We start from the raw sequence: 18,365 nt of genomic DNA on the forward strand, positions 1-18,365 counted from the left end.
TGGAACAGTCTCTAGACTAGATCACATATTAGGCCAAAAAACAAGTATCAACAAATTGAGAAAGATTGAATTAATAACAATACATATTTTCTGACCACAATGCTTTGAAACTAGATACCAAGCACAAGAAAAAAAACATGGAAAGCACATAAATACATGGAAGTTAAATAACGTACTACTAAACAATGAACTGGTCAACCAAGAAATCAAAGAAAAATACATGGAGACAAATGAAAATGCAAACACAGTAGTCTAAAATCTGGGATACAGCAAAAGCTGTTCTGAAAGGGAAGTTTATAAGAATATAGGCCTACTGTACAAAGCAAGAAAAATCCTAAATAAACAACCAATCTAACCTTACATCTAAAGGAACTAGAGAAAGAACAACAAACAAGACCACAAGCCAGTAGAAGGTAGGAAATAATAAAGATTAGAGCAGAAATAAAGTAGAAACTAAAAAATCAGTAGAACAAATCAGTGAAACCAGGAGCCAATTCTTTGAAAAGATCAGCAAAATAAAGCTTTACCCAGATTCATAAACAAAGAGAGAGGACTCAAATAAATAAAATCAGAAACGAGAGGGGAGAAATAACAGCTGACAGCACAGAAATACAAAAAGATTGTAAGAGAATGTTAACCTATGTCCCAGCAAACAAGTCCAGGACCAGATGGTTTCACAGGTAAATTCTACCAAATATTTAAAGAAGAGTTAACAGCTGTTCTCAAACTATTCCAAAAAATAGAAGAAGGAAGACTTCATAATTCATTCTCTGAAGCCAACATTACCCTGATACCAAAGCTAGGTAAAGACACTATAAAAAAAGAGAAATACAGGCCAGTTTCTCTTTTTGAATATAGATACAAAAATTCTCAACAAAATATTAGCAAACTGATCCCAATGATACATTAAAAATTCATTCACCAGAATCAAGTGGAATTTATTCTGGGATGCAAGGGTGGATCAGTATTCACAAGTCAGTCAGTGTGATTCATCACATCAATATAAGAAGGAATAAAAACCGAATGATAATTTCAATGGATGCAGAAAAAGCATTTTACAATAAAGAAGTCCATTCATGATAAAAATCCTCAACAAAGTAGGATTAGAGGGAACACCTCAACATAATAAAGGTTGTAAGTGAAAAACCCACAGCAAACATAATACTCAATGGTGAAAAACCGAGAGCGTTTCCCCTAAGGTCAGGAACAAGACAGGGATGTCCACTCTCACCACTCATATTTAACATAGTACTGGAAGTTCTAGCCACAGTGATCAGAAAAGAGGAAGGAATAAAAGGCATCCAAACTGGTAAGGAGGAAATAAACCTTCCTCTATTTGCATTTGACATGATACTATATATGGAAAACCTTGAAGACTCCACCAAAAAACTACTAGAACTGATAAATGAATTCAGTAAGATTGCATGATACCACATCAACATACAGAAATTCATGATATTTTTATATACTAATAATGAAGCAACAGAAAGAAACTAAGAAAGCGATCCCATTTACAGTTGCACCAAAAGTAATAAAATATCTAGGAATAAACATAACCAAGAAGGTGAAAGTCTTGTGCCCTGAAAACTATAAAACATTGATAAAAGATGTTGATGTTCGCACACAAAGCAGTGGAAAGATTGTGCTCATTGATTGGAAGACCAAATATGATAAAAGTATCCATACTATACAAATGTACACAATCTATAGATTTAATATAATTCATATAAAAATACCAACAACATTTTTCACAGAACTAGAACAAATAATCCTAAAGTTTGTATGGAGCGACAAAAGACCCCGAATAGCCAAAGCAATTTTGAAAAAGAAAAGCAAAGTTAGAGGTGTTACAATTCCAGACTTCCAAGTTATACTACAAAGCTTTATTAATCAAAACGGTGTGGTACTGGCACAAAAATAGGCATATAGATCGATGGGACAGAATAGAAAACCGGAAGTAAATTCACAATTATATGGTCAGATAATCTTGGACAAGTCAGGAAAGAATATCCAATGGGGAAAAGACAGTCTCTTCAACAGTTAGCATTGGGAAAATTAGACAGCTACATGCAAAAGAATGAAAGTGGCCCACTGGCTTACATCATACACAAAGCTAAATTCAAAATGGGTTAAAGACCTAAATGTCAGATACAAAACCATAAAAATCCTAGAAGAGAGCACAGGCAGTAACTTCTCTGACATCAGACTTAGCATCTTCTTCCTAGGTATGTCTCCTGAGACAGGAGAAGAAGCAAAAATAAAACTATTGGGACTACATCAGATAAAAAGCTTCTGCACAGCAAAGGTAATAATCAATCAAACTAAAAGACAGCCTGTGGGATGGGAAAATATATTTTGCAAATGACGTATCTGATAAAGGTTAGCATCCAAAATATATAAAGAACTTAAATAACTCAACCCCTAAAAAACATAATTCAATTTAAAAATGGGCAGGCAACATGAACAGGCATTTCTGCAAAGAAGATATCTAGATGTCCAATGGACACATGAAAAGATACTCACCATTAGTGATCATTAGGAAATGCCAGTCAAAACTCAATGAAATGTCACCTTAACACCTGCCAGAATGGCTTAAATCATCAACACAAGAAAAAAAAGGTGTTAGCAAGGATGCGGAGAAATAGGAACCCTCTTGCATTGTTTGTGGAAATGCAAACTAGTGCAGCCATACTGGAAAACAGTGTGGAGATACCCTATGAAGTTGAAAATGGAACTACCCTACAATCTAGTAATCGCAGTGCTGGGTGTTTACCTTCAAAATACAGAAACGCTAATTCAGAGAGATGCATGCACCCTTATGTTTATTGCAGCATTATTCACAATAGCTAAATTATGGAAGTAGCCCAAGTGTCCATCAGTAGATGAATGGATAAAGAAGAGGAGATATATATATATATATATATATATATATGGCTGCTTCCATAATTTAGCTATTTTGTGTGTGTGTGTGTACGTATTTACATGTATAGATAATGGAATATTATTGAGCCACAAAAAATGATACTTGCCATTTGAAACAACATGGCATGGAGCTACCAAGTATAACACTAAGCAAAATAAACCAACTAGAGAAAGACAAATAACATATTATTTTACATATATGTGGAATTTAGGAAATAAAACAAATGAACAAAGGGAAAAATGAGAGAGACAAAAGAAGAAACAGACTCTTAACTATAGAGAACAGATTGATGATTACTAGAGGGTAGGTGGGTGAGGGGATGGGTAAAATAGGTGAATGGGATTAATAGTACACTTGCCTTGTTGAACACTGAATAGTGTATGGAATTTTTGAATCAGTGTATGGTATACCTGAAACTAATATAACACTGTGTGTTAACTATGCTGAAACTAAAATAGAAAACTTAATAGAAGAATTTGCATTATTAAAGAAATGGCTGTCAACATTTTCTAAGTATTCAATAGATTTTGAAAGCCTATATTTATAAAGGATAAGATTTTATGCAAATTTTTAAAAATTTGCATATTATTTTAAATGATAAGGTACTCTCCAAAATGTATTTGTATACTAACAGAATTTGTATACTAATTTGTATTTGTATACTAACAGAATCAGGGCATTTTTTTTTAATTGTCTTTTTCCTTTTTTTTTTTTAAAGGTGAAAATGCCTCACTCACATTGTGCTCTTTTCTTTAGGTTTATTGTAGGGAAGGAAGAAATTCCCACACATTCTTATTCACCAGAAGCAGCATATGCAAAAGTGGAACAAAAGACAGAGAAACATGAAGAAAAGCCAAGAAGAATGAATATAATTGCTCTAATCAGGAAACTTGTGGATTCAGTGTAAGTTTTTTATCTTGATATTTAGCACACTTTACTGTTTTATATGATATTTGTACTCTGCCAAGGTACTCTCTTGAGTAATGATATATTTATCATTATATATACATATATATACATACCATTATATATACATATCATATATATCATATGTAAATATATATATAAGTATGTGTGTGTGTGTGTGTGTGTGTATATATATTTATTATTATTTTTTTTCTTTTTACCAGAAACAGTGCATACAGTTTTATAAAAGGCACATAATGGCAAGTAGTGTTATTTGTTATTTTTGTCTGGCCTATAGACCATCATATGCCTTTGAATTAGATTTATATGAATTTGTAATCGTTTTCTATGTCAAACTAGACACAGTTGCAGGAGACTAGAATGGGGAACTTTTGGAAACAGGTCAATATGTGCTAATTAGATATGCCACATGTGGAAAAGACAAAGAAAAGTTCTGGGGCACATTCAAGAAGATGCAGAAATGGTAAGGAGCAAATCTTACATAAAGGTTTTTGTTAAGAGTAGAAATTTTCAGGGCTTTGGAAATTGAGTAAAACATCTTTATTTGTGTATTATACAAAGAAGTCTGAGTTTCATACAAATAATATTTGTATTTCAAGTATAGATATTTAAGAAAATTAATTTAGTGATTTAAAATTAGAACATCAGTTAATAAAAATTATCTTGGTAGTGGTGTTTTAGAGACTGTTGAATGAAAAGCCAATGTAGAAAGTTAGGGATCAGTTTGGGAAGCTGAAGCTATAAGTCAGACTTGTCTTAGACTTTCATTTCATGCCTGCTGGCTTTGTGACTTTGGGCAAGTGATTTAGCCCCTCTGGACCCTGAAGTCCTCATCTGTTAACTTGGGTTAATGATCTCTGTTAAGGAGTGTTGCATCCGTTAAATGAAATAACGTATGAGTTGCCTCATGTATATGAGCACAGAGTAGGTGTTCAAAATATTTACTGAATTTAAAGACTGTGTCTTCATTATAGCATACATCACATATAGAAGGTAAGAGGCAGGAAAGGGATAACAGATGGCAGAAATAACTGTGATAGTGAACTTTAAAAATATTTATGTATTTTTTGTTTGTTTTACTTTTTTCATCATGATAAGTATACTCCTTAATCCCATCACCTGTTTCAACCATATCCCTACCTACCTGTCCTCTGGTAATCATCAGTTTGTTCTCTAGTTTCAAGTGTCTGTTTTTCTTTCTCCATTTTTTTCCCCCTTTGCTCATTTGTTTCCTAAATGCCACATATGAGTAATATCATATGGTTGAATAATATTCGTGTGTGTGTGTGTGTGTGTGCGCACGCGCGCCACCTCTTCTTTATTCTGGGATGCTTGGGCTGCCTCCATGATTTGGCTATTGTAAATAATGTTGCAGTAAACATAGAGGCGCCTATATCACTTAGAATTAGTGTTTTGTAATTTCGGGGCAAATACCCACTAGTGCAATTGGTAATAAACAAGTTCAAAATAGTTACGGATCACCTGAGTGGAGAAAAGTGACAGGGAATCCCTATTTGTGGAAATCATGTCACTGAGAATCAGAGGGGAATGCAGAGACGGGAATGCAGAGACGGGAATGCCAAGCATGTATCACGTGGGTGAATGATGCCTTGGATATCAGAACTAATCAGGTCATGGCTGAACTTGTCAGACTCGCCCCAGTGTGTTCTCTGCTATGGAAGGAGATGCAGGGTAATATACAAAAGTAGAGTAGATGAGACAGGAGATGGGGAGTCCAGTTTTGAGAAGTTTTAATAACAGACTAAGGGAAGATTGAATGACAGTCTAGCTGATAGCAGAATTGAATTTCTCTAGCAAAGAGAGTTTAATGATATCTGTGTAGTTCCAGTAGCACTGGCTGAGGAATGTCTTTGAAGAGGACACTTAGAAGTATGAAGAGTGATGGTTTACATACGGCCCCCCCTTCTCTGATTTACCTCGTTTAGGGCCCAGCTTTAATCCCTCAACTTCACATGGCCAGATACGTCCCATCATTCTGATGGCATAAGGGCTACGGGCAGCAGGAGCTCCTACTCTCCCCCTGTCTCTGAAAGGCTGCCCTTATACCCCAGCTATGGTGCGCAATTAGATTTCCTAAAGGGTTTTGCTAATCACTTTGCAAATGGAATTAGAGAGATACGGAGCCAGAATATCACTCTACACATTATTGTTACAAATGAGAAAGTTACTGTGTTCCAACCATGAAGATAATTAATAACCTGCAGTCTACAAGAGTTTTGAAAACTGCTCATTTTGGAACGTGAATACTTCACAGAGAAAGGGGGGGAGCCAGAGCCACGTTAGATATTTTACTTACTTTTTTTATGCCTCAAGTGAATATATGGTCCTAGAGCCAACATACCAAATAATTAAAAATCCGTCTATCTTGAACAGTAGTCCCCCCAGCAGAAACATTTACTAAACACCAGAGGACCAAGTGGTTTGCATTTAAATCACAAATAACTCACTTTTGAATTCCCACATGATCTATTACTGTATTTATTTTAAAAACTGAATTTTGAGGTCTAATACCATATCATGTTTCCTTTCCAGATGTTTTCTCTCATATATAATTAAGCATAAATTCCTGTAACCTGAGCACTTTCTCATTGTGATTGTTGCTCAAGTACTGACTTCATGGGTGACTTATGACCGTTACACTCTACAGTGAGCAACTTAAAGCTTCCAAAAGATTTGGCAGAGCATAGAGATAATATGTACATATTTCTCATATTTAGTCACACATATTTACCAGTGTTTTTTCTGTTGTGTATTTAAGTTTTTGGCTGCAGTCACATATTTTATGATGCACTGTTTCAAATGGTGAACTGAAAAGAAAAAAAAATGTTCTCTTTGCTTTTTTATGTCCTAAGAAACCAAAAGATGCATGCATTTAGAAACAAGTGGGTAATGTTTTCTCCTTTTTAGGTTAGAGAGTTTTAAGCACATCTGCACACATACACATCATTTATTATTTTTGTTTTATTTCAGATGTAGGCATGGACCAAGGCATAGATGCTGCAAACACTATGAAGATAATTGCATCTCTTATTGCATTAAAGTGAGTATATAAAAGTATCACTGTTAGCTATGGGGAATATGTGTGGAAAATCTTTTTGAAGATTTAATTTATTTACTTGAGAGAGAGAGAAAAAAGCATGAGTGGGTGGAGGGGCAGAGGGAGAGGGTCAAGTAGACTTCCCACTGAGTACAGAGCCAGATGTTGGGCTTGATCCCAGGAACCGAGATCATGACCTGAGCTGAAGTCATATGCTCGACTGGCTGAGCCACCCAGGCGCGCCCCGTATAGAAGTAACTTTTGAATTAAAGCATGATTTCAAAGGAAATGGAAAAGTAGATATTAATTGCTATCATTCCTTGCATTTGACTTGAAGAATGAGATATTTGTGAAAAATAGATAACAGTTTAGCTTTTAGTATTCATTTATCAGATTCTTGGTTAATTAATTTCAAAATTTGCTTATTTAAAAATTAATGAAAGGGCACCTGGGTGACTCCGTTAAGAGTCTGCCTTCAGCTCAGGTCATGATCTAGGGTTCTGGGATTGAGCCCCGTGTCAGGCTCACTGCTCAGTGAGGAGTCTGCTTCTTGCCCTTCCTCTTCTTCTGCCCCCTCCCCCTGCTCATGTTCTCTCTCTGTCAAATAAAAAATTAGTGTAAATTAAAAAAATTAGTGTAAAACTTTCAAAGTAGAAGAGAAGGTGATACAACAATAGCAAAGAAAACAGAAAAATAAAGTTATTAGAATGTATATGTTGTAATGTATTCTTATTAGAATACATTCTAGAACAAGGTCCCTGAAGTGTGCTGTGCACTAGGGGATCAGCAGTCAAAAACATGCACTGTGCACAGTCTTGTGCAGTAGCATTTGGCGTTGGACTTGTAAAGATGTTAGTTTTAAGGCATGGCACTGACTGGAGCACGTCCACAGTTGCTCTACATGCCAGAAGTCAGCCATGCCCACTGGCATAAATTCCTCCCTCGCTGATAACATTTGTGTCCGCGAGTGTCTCTACTTGCCCCACCTGGTCTGTGCCTGCTGCTGTCTTCCCATCCTTCAGCACCACCGCCTCTGGGGATGAAGTTACTTTCCTTGCAGTTAGTCTGGCACAGGTGGTACCACCTGCTAAAAGTTCTTTAGTTTTGGGTGAGGCTCTCAAAATCCTGAGGCTTTAAAAAGTTTATGTTCTTCCTTATTATATCTGATCCCCACTCTGTTGATGATGGGAAGAGGTATAGCACCCCTAAAAAACAGCCTCCTGGGAGTCACAGTGGGGGAGTGGGACTTTATCAAGTGCTTCTGAATGCAAGTGCCTGTGGTTTGATATTGACGGTGGTATGTACCCACCCAGCACTTACCCTTACTGTCCCTGAAGGTCTGAGTGGAGGTTAAAGGAATAGAATATTTTTTCGCTTGTGTGATGTTTTCTGATACACTCCTTCCAGATCTGATTTCCTGCCCTCCTAGTACAGGCAGGGTAGGGGAGGGTAGCAGTGTTGCTGGCAGCCTCAGTGTCTGCCAGCTCCCAGACAGGAGTTCTGCCTCCCAAGTGGACATAATTCTGATTTAAGGGGAGACTTCAGGAGGAGAACTAAGAAAAACACTCTGATTAAATCAGTTATTTGAGAAAGTTTGGGAAGAGGGGAAGTGATTATTAAAAAAAATACATGAGAAAATTAGGCAGAATTACCGAGGAAGGAAAACATTAGTCATTGTTTCAAATGTGTACCAGTCCTACAAACTTGGTATAAATTGGAATATTGTCCTTGAATGTAAAATTATTTGGAGACCTGTAGGTGAGGAATTGACTCTACAAATATAGTAAAATATTTTGACAGTACACCTCATTATTCCATCAGCTCAGTTAGACCACATGTTAAATTACATCCCTGAGCAAATATTCACATGAATTAGCTTTCCCTGCAACTCGCTATGCTCCATTCATGCTTTTTCTTATTTCCTCGTAACTACCAATCTCTGTTTTGTCTTTGCTTTCTGTCCGAGCTCTCTCAAATGTTTTTCACATGCTAGCTCCTGCTTTTTCTGTGTGTTTAAATATCACATCCTCTGTCATTTTCCCTTACCACCCAATTTAATATAGGCTGCCTGTTACTTCCTTCCTAGACTCTTGGTTATTTCCTGCACAACACATACTGTAATTTGTAACTATTTAATTTATTCCCTTATTTACTCTTTCTCTAATGAGCATGAAGCTCCATGAAGGCAGGACCTTTGTGTCCTCCTCACCCCAGCTTCTATGCAGTGGTTGGCACATAAGAGGACTTCAGTGGCTATTTTCTAAATACATGGAAGGGTGAATGGATGGATGGATGGATGAATGGATCTCTTGAAAATAGCATGGAAAGGGCACCTGGGTGGCTCAGTTGGTTAAGCAACTGCCTTCGGCTCAGGTCACGGTTCCGGAGTCCCAGGATCGAGTCCCGCATCAGGCTCCCAGCTCCATGGGGAGTCTGCTTCTCCCTCTGACCTTCTCACCTCTCGTGTTCTCTCTCACTGTCTCTCTCTCAAATAAATAAATAAAAATTAAAAAAAAATAGCATGGAAAGATTGAGCATGAGTGTGACCCTTGAATCCTTAGATTAATATTGTTAAATTATTAATGGCAGGATAAAGTGTGAACACTTCATGCATTAAACATATACGGGGCACTTTCAGTTAAGCAAATGCATGGTTATTTATGCTAATTGGTCAGGCAGCATAATTTTCATGTTTTAACCAGGTATTAGATAGTTTCCAATAAATTAATGAATGTTTCTTAATAGTAAATCAGTTTTCGTCTAAAAACAAGGCTGTTCTCTGGAAGATACAAACCTGACCTTTAGAACTTAGCAGGAATGTAGACATTTTCCCATCCCACTGGTGGGGAGAGGAGAGGAGGATGGGAGACGGGCATTACGGGCATTACGGTGTATTGGTTGAATCATGTAAAATACTGTTCTTTTATGTAACGTTTGCTTTTGTGCTAATTGTAATTTTTCAGTCTCGGTATGAAGTAACATTTAAACTTTATTACCCTAATTACTGAAATGAAATTGACCAACAGTAGTCATCGACTCTCTTCCCTTTTGCACTATGGGTAGTTGCAGGTAATATGGAAAAATGTTGGCAGCTTATGCCTTTGTAGTGGATTTGCTTTTTCAGGTTTTGTTCAGTATACCTTAAAGCTACCATTTCTTAGAGATGTTTTCTCCTGATACTGTTAAACATAGAAATAAAAACCTAGCTACAATTTTTTTTTTTCCTGGAGAATTCTTTTAACCTGATCATTTAAAAAGTTGACACCAAAGGTCTAAAAATAAAATTACTTTTTCTGTCAAAAGAATTCCTACTTGTAGTAATGATTAAGAAGAGTTCTCTTAAAATTTCCAAAAAGCGTTTGGTTTTGTTAACTGTTTATTTTGTTTTCTTTTTTTAGTTTTGTTTTGTGATTTTTTTTTTTTTTGAATAGTGCTTTTTTTCCCTAAAATTCAGTTGTGGTTTAGGAATTACAACTCTATTAACAGTGTTAACAAGATGTCAAGAAATGGAAGTTGGGTGCATAGACAAGCTCAGCTAGTGCTTATGAGACTTTTAAGTTTTTGAAAATCAAAGAAAGTATAGTCCCTGAAAAATTTTACCCTTATTTTAAGGTAATTGTTTTAAAATTGTTTGAGGTCTTTAATGCTTAATTTTTAAAATACTTTGATATAAATTTGTGTTATTTATTTATTTAGAGTTCTGTTTTGATTCTGCGACACTAAAATGTCTATCAGACTTAGAAATTTGGATGTAAATCAGAATTTTTCCCAATTTTCTCTAGGGTTTCATCAGAATGTTTAGCGTGGGCTACTTGATCCAGTGCTGCCTCCGAATTCCCTCTGCTTTCAGGCATGTTTTTACACAGCCATCCCGGCTATTTTCTCTCTTCTACAATAAAGAAAACTTCCAGCTCGGAGCTTTTCTAGGCTCTTTTGTTAGTATATACAAGGTAAGGCTTTCAGAAGAGGAAAGAAAAATGGGAAATAAATAACATGGCTATTACTAGAATGAGATACAGCCTTCACCCATCCATCATTTTTTAAATACTTCTTTCTGTTGTATTCATAAATACCTTAATGTCTCTAAATATACACAGTATATTAGGAATTGAGGTTGGAGAAATTTCTTCTTTTAAAATGTTACTTAGGGGCGCCTGGGTGGCTCAGTGGTTTGGGCTGCTGCCTTCGGCTCGGGTCATGATCTCAGGGTCCTGGGATCGAGCCCTGCGTCGGGCTCTCTGCTCCGCAGGAAGCCTGCTTCTCTCTCTCTCTCTCTGCCTGCCTCTCTGCCTACTTGTGATCTCTGTCTGTCAAATAAATAAATAAAATCTTTAAAAAATAAAAAATAAAAAAAAATAAAATGTTACTTAAAGTGCTGAAAAGTGTAGACCTATTTGCATTTATACATAATTTTCAAGACTCTCAAAGATTTACTTTTTCCCCCAATAACGTAGATACCGAAAAAATATGAACTTGGTATTTCTGACATCAAAAGTGGATTAATAGATCTGGTCTATTTGTATTTCTTAATCCTACTTCCTTCCTGGTTATTAAATTAATTTAAACATATTTCAGACTGTCTGGTGGTTATCAACACTTGAGCTAGTGAAGATTTTCTTTTGTAACTTATATAAGCAATGACTTATGATCCCTCTTTGACCTACTCTCTGCTCCTACTGGGCTCTCTCAAATAACCGTAGTGAACATCCTTCCATCCCTTTCTCCATGTTCCTGTAAGCATACCCACACGTTTATGAACGCACACGTAAACACTTATGTAGGAGTCATCCATGACACAGTGCTCTGAAATTTTAAGTAATGGTGTTTTGTTTAATGGGAATCACTCATATAAAAATTTTACTGACATTTTATTAACCATCAAAAATATAGATTCTAAATCTAAATGTAGATTCCAAATGTAGATTCCAAATGTAGAACATGTGCTGACTAAGGGTAATTATATGCATATACACACACTTTATTCTTAAACTAAAAAAAAATTAATGCTGGGAAACCTGAATTTTGGAGTCATTTTGGGTAAGATGGTTATGTGTCATTTTATATAAATATTTATTATAAAAAGTAGGTATAGGGGAGGTATTTTGAAATGGACATGAGAACAGAAGTAACAAATGATAAACTAGTTATTTACTTGTTATTCACTGTTACTAATATTGAAAATATTTTCAATATGGTTGGACTAGGAAACATTACTAATGTCTTTGAATACATAAGGGTTAATAGGACACAGTATTGGCAATTATGTTTATATTCATATTCTTTTTCATTTCTCATGTCATAGAGTTTGTATTTATTCATAATGTAAACTCTTAAGTGTTACATGTGGATTATCCCCAACATCTTTGTCCCAGGTTGGTTGTTCTTCACCATCCAGCATATCTCAGAGCATGTTTTTGTTTGTTTGCTTTAATTTCTGTTACTATTTTTGTGTTCAGGTAATACAAACTAGTAGTGGTATTGAACTATAGAAAAATACAACTAGGTCAGAAAATATCTTACAAAAAATAATGGTACAGTGTGTTCCAAAGCCACATGCAATTGAAAATAAAACTGTCAGTGCCGTTAACATACTTAAAAGAATGTAATTGAGAGGACAGGGAAACAACCCCTATTTCTTCTGTGTCTTCTAAGTGAACTGACTCTTTATTCATTTTGTAATGTTCCTCTTTATTTCAGGTAATATTCTTGCTCTGAAGTCTGTAATGTCTGATATTAATATAGCTACTTCAGTGTTCTTTTGATTATACTTGATATATAGTCTTACTATTTTATTTTAATCTTTCCGTGTCTTCAATTTAAAATTGATTTCTTTTAGATGACATATAGTTGGTTCTTTTTTATACAGTTTGATAATCTGTTAATTGGTATATCTAAACTACTTACATTTAATATACTTTTTGATATGGTTTAGCTTAAAGCTCTTCTTGCTAGTTGTTTTGTATGTATTGCCCCCACCTCCCAAGTTTTTTTTTCTTTCTCTACCTCCTGGATTTTTTAAATTTATATTTTATTTTTAATTTTTATCAATTTTTAATATTTTTTGTATTCATTCTTCACTGTTGGTTTACTATTTATACCTCTTTTTTTTTTTAAGGATTTTATTTATTTATTTAACAGATCACAAGAAGGCTGAGAGGCAGGCAGAGAGAGAGGGGGGGGGTAGCAGGCTCCCTGCTGAGCAGAGAGCCTGATGCGGGGCCTGAACCTGCAACCCTGAGACCATGACCTGAGCTGAAGGCAGAGGCGTAACCCACTGAGCCACCCAGGCGCTTCTGGATGATAACTGTTTTAAGCTTTGGGGACAACATGATTGGTCTCTCTCCTGGCTACTCAGCTCTGCTATAGTGTGAAAGCAGCCATAGACAATGTATAAATCAAGGAGCATAGTTACATTCTAATAAAACTCCATGGCACTTTAATTAGAACTTCATAAGATTTTGACATATCACAGTGTTTTTGTTTGTGTTTTTGTTTTATTTCATCCATCAAGAAGAATAAAAATATTCCTAACTCATGAACCATACAAAAACAGGTGACACAGCAGATTTGACTAATGGGCTGTAGTTTTTGACCACTGCTTTAGAGAGTTAATGGATTTCTATAGAAATAAACAATATTAAAAAATGTCTTCTAAATGTATCTTCATTTTGCCATCTTCAGAGCTCCTCATTTCTTTTTACAGATCTAAACTGGTATTCTATTCCTTTTGCCTGCGAAACTACCGTTAACATTTCTGGTAATGTAGGTCTGTAGATGATGAATTTTCTCAGTGTTTATCTACCCGAGACAGTCTTTATTTCATCTTCATATTGAAAAATATTTTCTCTCAGTGTAGAATTCTGGCTTCCAGCTTTTCTCTTTGTTAGAGTGGGAGTGATTCTGTGTCTAGGCAAAGTAGAGTTTATGCTTTCATTTTGAAAAACCATGACAAGAAAAATATTATGTGTGATTTCTTAGTATGAGTCTATGCAGAACAATAGCTTTATAGCAGGTTATTGTTGATAATTTTCCCAATCATGTGTTTAGTGTGATTCGGATAGGATCACCAGTTTGCCTCCGCATTCTATTAGTGACTCACTCATTATAGATGTTACATGCGTCTTTTCTAGAAATGAAACAACTGAAGTCATTGCATTTTCTTCTTGATACAGGGTACTAGTTGCTTCCTGCGCTGGGTCAGAAACCTGGATGATGAACTGCATGCTGTTGTAGCCGGTAAAGCAATGATAAAGCGGAGTTGTTATTATTGTATCAATCAGTGGTAGGAATGACGCAGGAGTAGTTTCCTAATTCATATGATTTCTAGGGATCTCTCTTTCTCTGTAATAGAATCTCTACTGAGGCAGTCGCCCAAACATTTTATATTTGCAAAGTTTAACCTGTTAAGGCATTCTTGCCATCAGGTGTTTTGAATTGGCAGTGTAATGAGTTGGGCATCTGCCCGCTACAGGCCAGAAATCCTAGGGAATGTGTCAAAGAAGAACACAGAACTTAAACAAATTTTGTGACTAATGGAAAGGCAGTTCTTTTTCTTAAAGTATTCTGGTTTTTGCCACGAGCACATTACATATAGTTCAATAAAATAAATTGTTTATTTTTTAGAAGCGTAAATAATTTCATAAAAATTAAAACACGAGATTAACATTTTCTGCAAGTTGTAACATACATGCTACTTAAGTTAAATTAATAATTTTCAGGTATTCAGTGGTAATACACCTGCTAGCAGTATTCCTGGCCTCTTCCTGCCTTGGGCTTCCGTTTATAGAATGGAGGCACTGCTATGGAGGGAGGCGAGATGATAGCACTACGAGTAATTTTGAACAGTTAGAAGAATAGATTAATAAATGTTTCCACTTAGAAATGATTTTGAAAATCATTATATTTGTCAGACCACTGTTGTTTTTAAAGTTAAATTTAGAATGTAAAGTTTCTTGTAATATATGTATCAGAACTGTGTGTTCCTAACTCTACAAGTCAGTTTCTCAGTTTAAAATATATGATACTTACTCTATTTTAATGTCATGAAGTCTATTCCTATCATTGATTTTGTATAACAAAAGGCAGTGCTACAGATCAGTTCTGTCTTACTTAAGTGAAGTGATGTTTCTGAGTGATTTACCCACAAATACTGCGGGATTTGACCAGTTTTGCTTTATTTGTTGTTTCAGGATTTTTGGCAGGAGTATCAATGATGTTTTATAAAAGTACGACAATTTCCATGTATTTAGCTTCCAAATTGGTGGAGGTAAGCAAACATTTTTATGCATGTATATGTCCAAAGAATATAAAGATTTTCACAAATATATATTCCAGTTTACAGGAGCAAGTCCCGTCTATGAAAGTATTTATTAAATCGATTCTCCCGTTTCTTCCTCTTTCTTTATGTGTGTTATTTTCAAATATATACAAGTGTAGAAAGAATAAAGTAACCATTACTCATGCACCCATCATACAGCTTCAGCAGTTAACAGCATTTGACCAATCGCATGCCATCTTTACTGCCCCAACTCCACAAGTCCTGGATTATTTTGAAGCAAATCCCAGACACCATATCACTTCTTCCAACTCTAGATAAAGATGCCTTAAAAACAAACCGATCGGTTCACCTGGGTGGCTCAGTGGGAGCCTGCTTCCTTCTCTCTCTCTGCTTTCCTCTCTGCCTACTTGTGCTGTCAATAAATAAACAAAATCTTAATAAAGAAAGATCAATAGTACTACCAAAGTGTAATCAAAATACCGTTTTCCTACATTTAGAAAACCTTGTCATTCTTTTCTACTATCAATATATATCCAGTTAGAGCTTATATTCTCACTGATAATCTCGCAGATGTCTTTTTGCAGTCTCTCTGTTTTGAGATCCAAAGTCTCTTTTAGTTTTTAATAGCAACTCTCCTTTCCCACCTCTTTCTTTTTTTCCTTGCCATTTATTTGTTGAAGATCTAGGTTATTAGGTCTGTGGAATTCCCACATTCTGGATTTTGCTGATCATATCCTCACTGGTGGTGTTAACATGTTTCCTTAACCCACAAATTTCCTGTAAACTGTTCATTAGATCTAGAGGCTTAAGCAATTCAGGTTCAATTTTTAGGAGGTGGAGGGGGACAGAAATAGCTCACATTTACTGTGTGTTTGAATTCCCATTACATCATATTAGGAAGCCCAGAAATGTTTAGTTGTCTCCCTTTTTGATTGCTAAGATTGATCAGTGGGCTCAGTATTAATAAAGCTAACATAAATAAATGTTAAAAAATAGAGCCAACATAAGACTCCTATTAGGCTTTCACTTAATTGTTTTAGCAGCCATTAATAGTCATTGCCAGGGTCTTTTTATTTCATTGAGAGTTACAAAATGGTCATAATCTATAATTGTTTCTTCTTCGTAGCTATGAGTGGGAATTCTTTTAAAAAGAACTTTCCCTTTTCAGCTGTTTCAGCTTTGAAATAGTTTGCTCACAAAGTGATAATAAAGTGCTTGATTACTTCCTTTTCTTTACTGGTGTTCAGAATGAATTAGTTTTTGGCATTTTGCAAAATTGACCTGTGAGTCTTTATTTTCACGTGTCATCCTAAAGACATGAATTTTAACATACTTGATTTGTTTCGACCCAGGCATTGCACTCATTGCCCTGTCTTTGACCATGAGAGTGTCTACAGGTTGATTCCTGTTTCTTTTTTATATAATGCCTAGATCTCTGGTAGCTTTCTCACTTTGTGATAAAACAAGATGTTCCAGGCTCATCTTGGCCATTTCCTGCCCCAGGCATAGAATCAGCCATTTCTGCAGTGACCACTAATTTCTTTTCATGGGAAATGGTATTTAGAAACTTTGGATACCAGAAGTTTCTTGTTCATTGGCTAGGTAAGCTTTCTTGGCCATTCCAGTGAATAGAGCTAGAGAATCCTTCTCCCCTCCACCCTTTTTTAGAGAAAGAGAAAATAAGGAGCATATTGATATTCCCAATTCAAAGTTAAGATTACAGATTTTATTTAACTTGTTTGGTTTTCTTAAAAATTTTACCTCACTGAAAGTCTGTATCCTAATAACATAAAGAGAATTACATATTTGCTTTATTCAGGTGTGTGAGAGAGAGAGAGAGAAGAAGAAGGGAAAGAAAGAGAGTTTGATATTTTTCTCAGTGCAATTAGAAGTCATTGGAGAGTTTTAAGCATGGGTTTTAAGCATGGAAATGATATGATTTAATTCATGTTTTAAGAAGAAGAAAATATTCTAGCCATTTTGTAAAGAATAGACTAGAGGCAAGACTGGAAGCTGGGAGGACTGTTATTCTTGGGCAGGAGATGGTGGCTTGTGCTGGGACAGTAGCAGGAGGGATGAGGAGAAATACAAATTTGGTGTGTGTTTAGGAGACAGAGTTGACAGGGCTTGTTAATGGAGAGGATAAGGAGAGTACAAGAAAGAACGTATCCCTTAGCTAGCAAAGATATATTCTGTGACACTGAGGAAATCTAGTATCGAGATCTAGTTTGTAAAAGGTGTGTTTTGTAGCTGCTTCCCTAAATGCCTAGAGTTTTTTAAGCCAAGCAGTGGTGTAGCTATTTTCTTAAATCAGTAGGCCATATTGGGTCTTGGCAAAAGAAACTGGAGGTAAAGTGTGCAGATGAGAATTTTTTTTTTTTTAATTCAGAAAGTTACAAATTTAAACTTAGGGTGTCCTTTGTGGAATTAGTGGCTATGGCATAATAGGCAGTCATTTTCCTATGAATGAAGTTAATTTTATATTAAAATTCTGCATTACTCTTTTTTTTAATTTTTTATTTTTTATGAACATATATTTTTATTCCCAGGGGTACAGGTCTGTGAATCATCAGGTTTACACACTTCACAGCACTCACCAAAGCACATACCCTCCCCAATGTCCATAATCCCACTCCCTTCTCCCAAACCCCCTCCCCCCAGCACCCCTCAGTTTGTTTTGTGAGATTAAGAGTCACTTATGGTTTGTCTCCCTCCCAATCCCATCTTGTTTCATTGATTCTTCTCCTACCCCCTTAAGCCCCCATGTTGCATCACCACTTCCTCATATCAGGGAGATCATATGATAGTTGTCTTTCTCTGCTTGACTTATTTCACTAAGCATGATATGCTCTAGTTCCATCCATGTTGTCGCAAATGGCAAGATTTCATTTCTTTTGATGGCTGCATAGTATTCCATTGTGTATATATACCACATCTTCTTGATCCATTCATCTGTTGATGGACATCTAGGTTCTTTCCATAGTTTGGCTATTGTGGACATTGCTGCTATAAACATTCGGGTGCACATGCCCCTTTGGATCACTACGTTTGTATCTTTAGGGTAAATACCCAATAGTGCAATTGCTGGGTCATAGGGCAGTTCTATTTTCAACATTTTGAGGAACCTCCATGCTGTTTTCCAGAGTGGCTGCACCAGCTTGCATTCCCACCAACAGTGT

General features: G+C 35.8%; 1 protein-coding gene across 5 annotated transcripts in view; it reads left to right on the forward strand.

The window, feature by feature from the left end:
- TMEM135 (transmembrane protein 135) overlaps positions 1-18,365 on the forward strand; it is a 316,110-nt gene that overhangs the window by 289,075 nt on the left and 8,670 nt on the right. For all 5 annotated transcript variants that reach the window (XM_059412370.1, XM_059412399.1, XM_059412361.1 and 2 more), the window contains 5 exons: positions 3,680-3,826; positions 6,842-6,911; positions 10,691-10,858; positions 14,081-14,144; positions 15,098-15,174. In XM_059412370.1, the coding sequence (XP_059268353.1) occupies positions 3,680-3,826; positions 6,842-6,911; positions 10,691-10,858; positions 14,081-14,144; positions 15,098-15,174 (526 nt within the window). The remainder of the gene's footprint in view (positions 1-3,679; positions 3,827-6,841; positions 6,912-10,690; positions 10,859-14,080; positions 14,145-15,097; positions 15,175-18,365) is intronic.

The sequence above is a fragment of the Mustela nigripes genome, chromosome 1 (assembly GCF_022355385.1).
Source record: "Mustela nigripes isolate SB6536 chromosome 1, MUSNIG.SB6536, whole genome shotgun sequence".
In the NCBI taxonomy this organism is placed as follows: Eukaryota; Metazoa; Chordata; class Mammalia; order Carnivora; family Mustelidae; genus Mustela; species Mustela nigripes.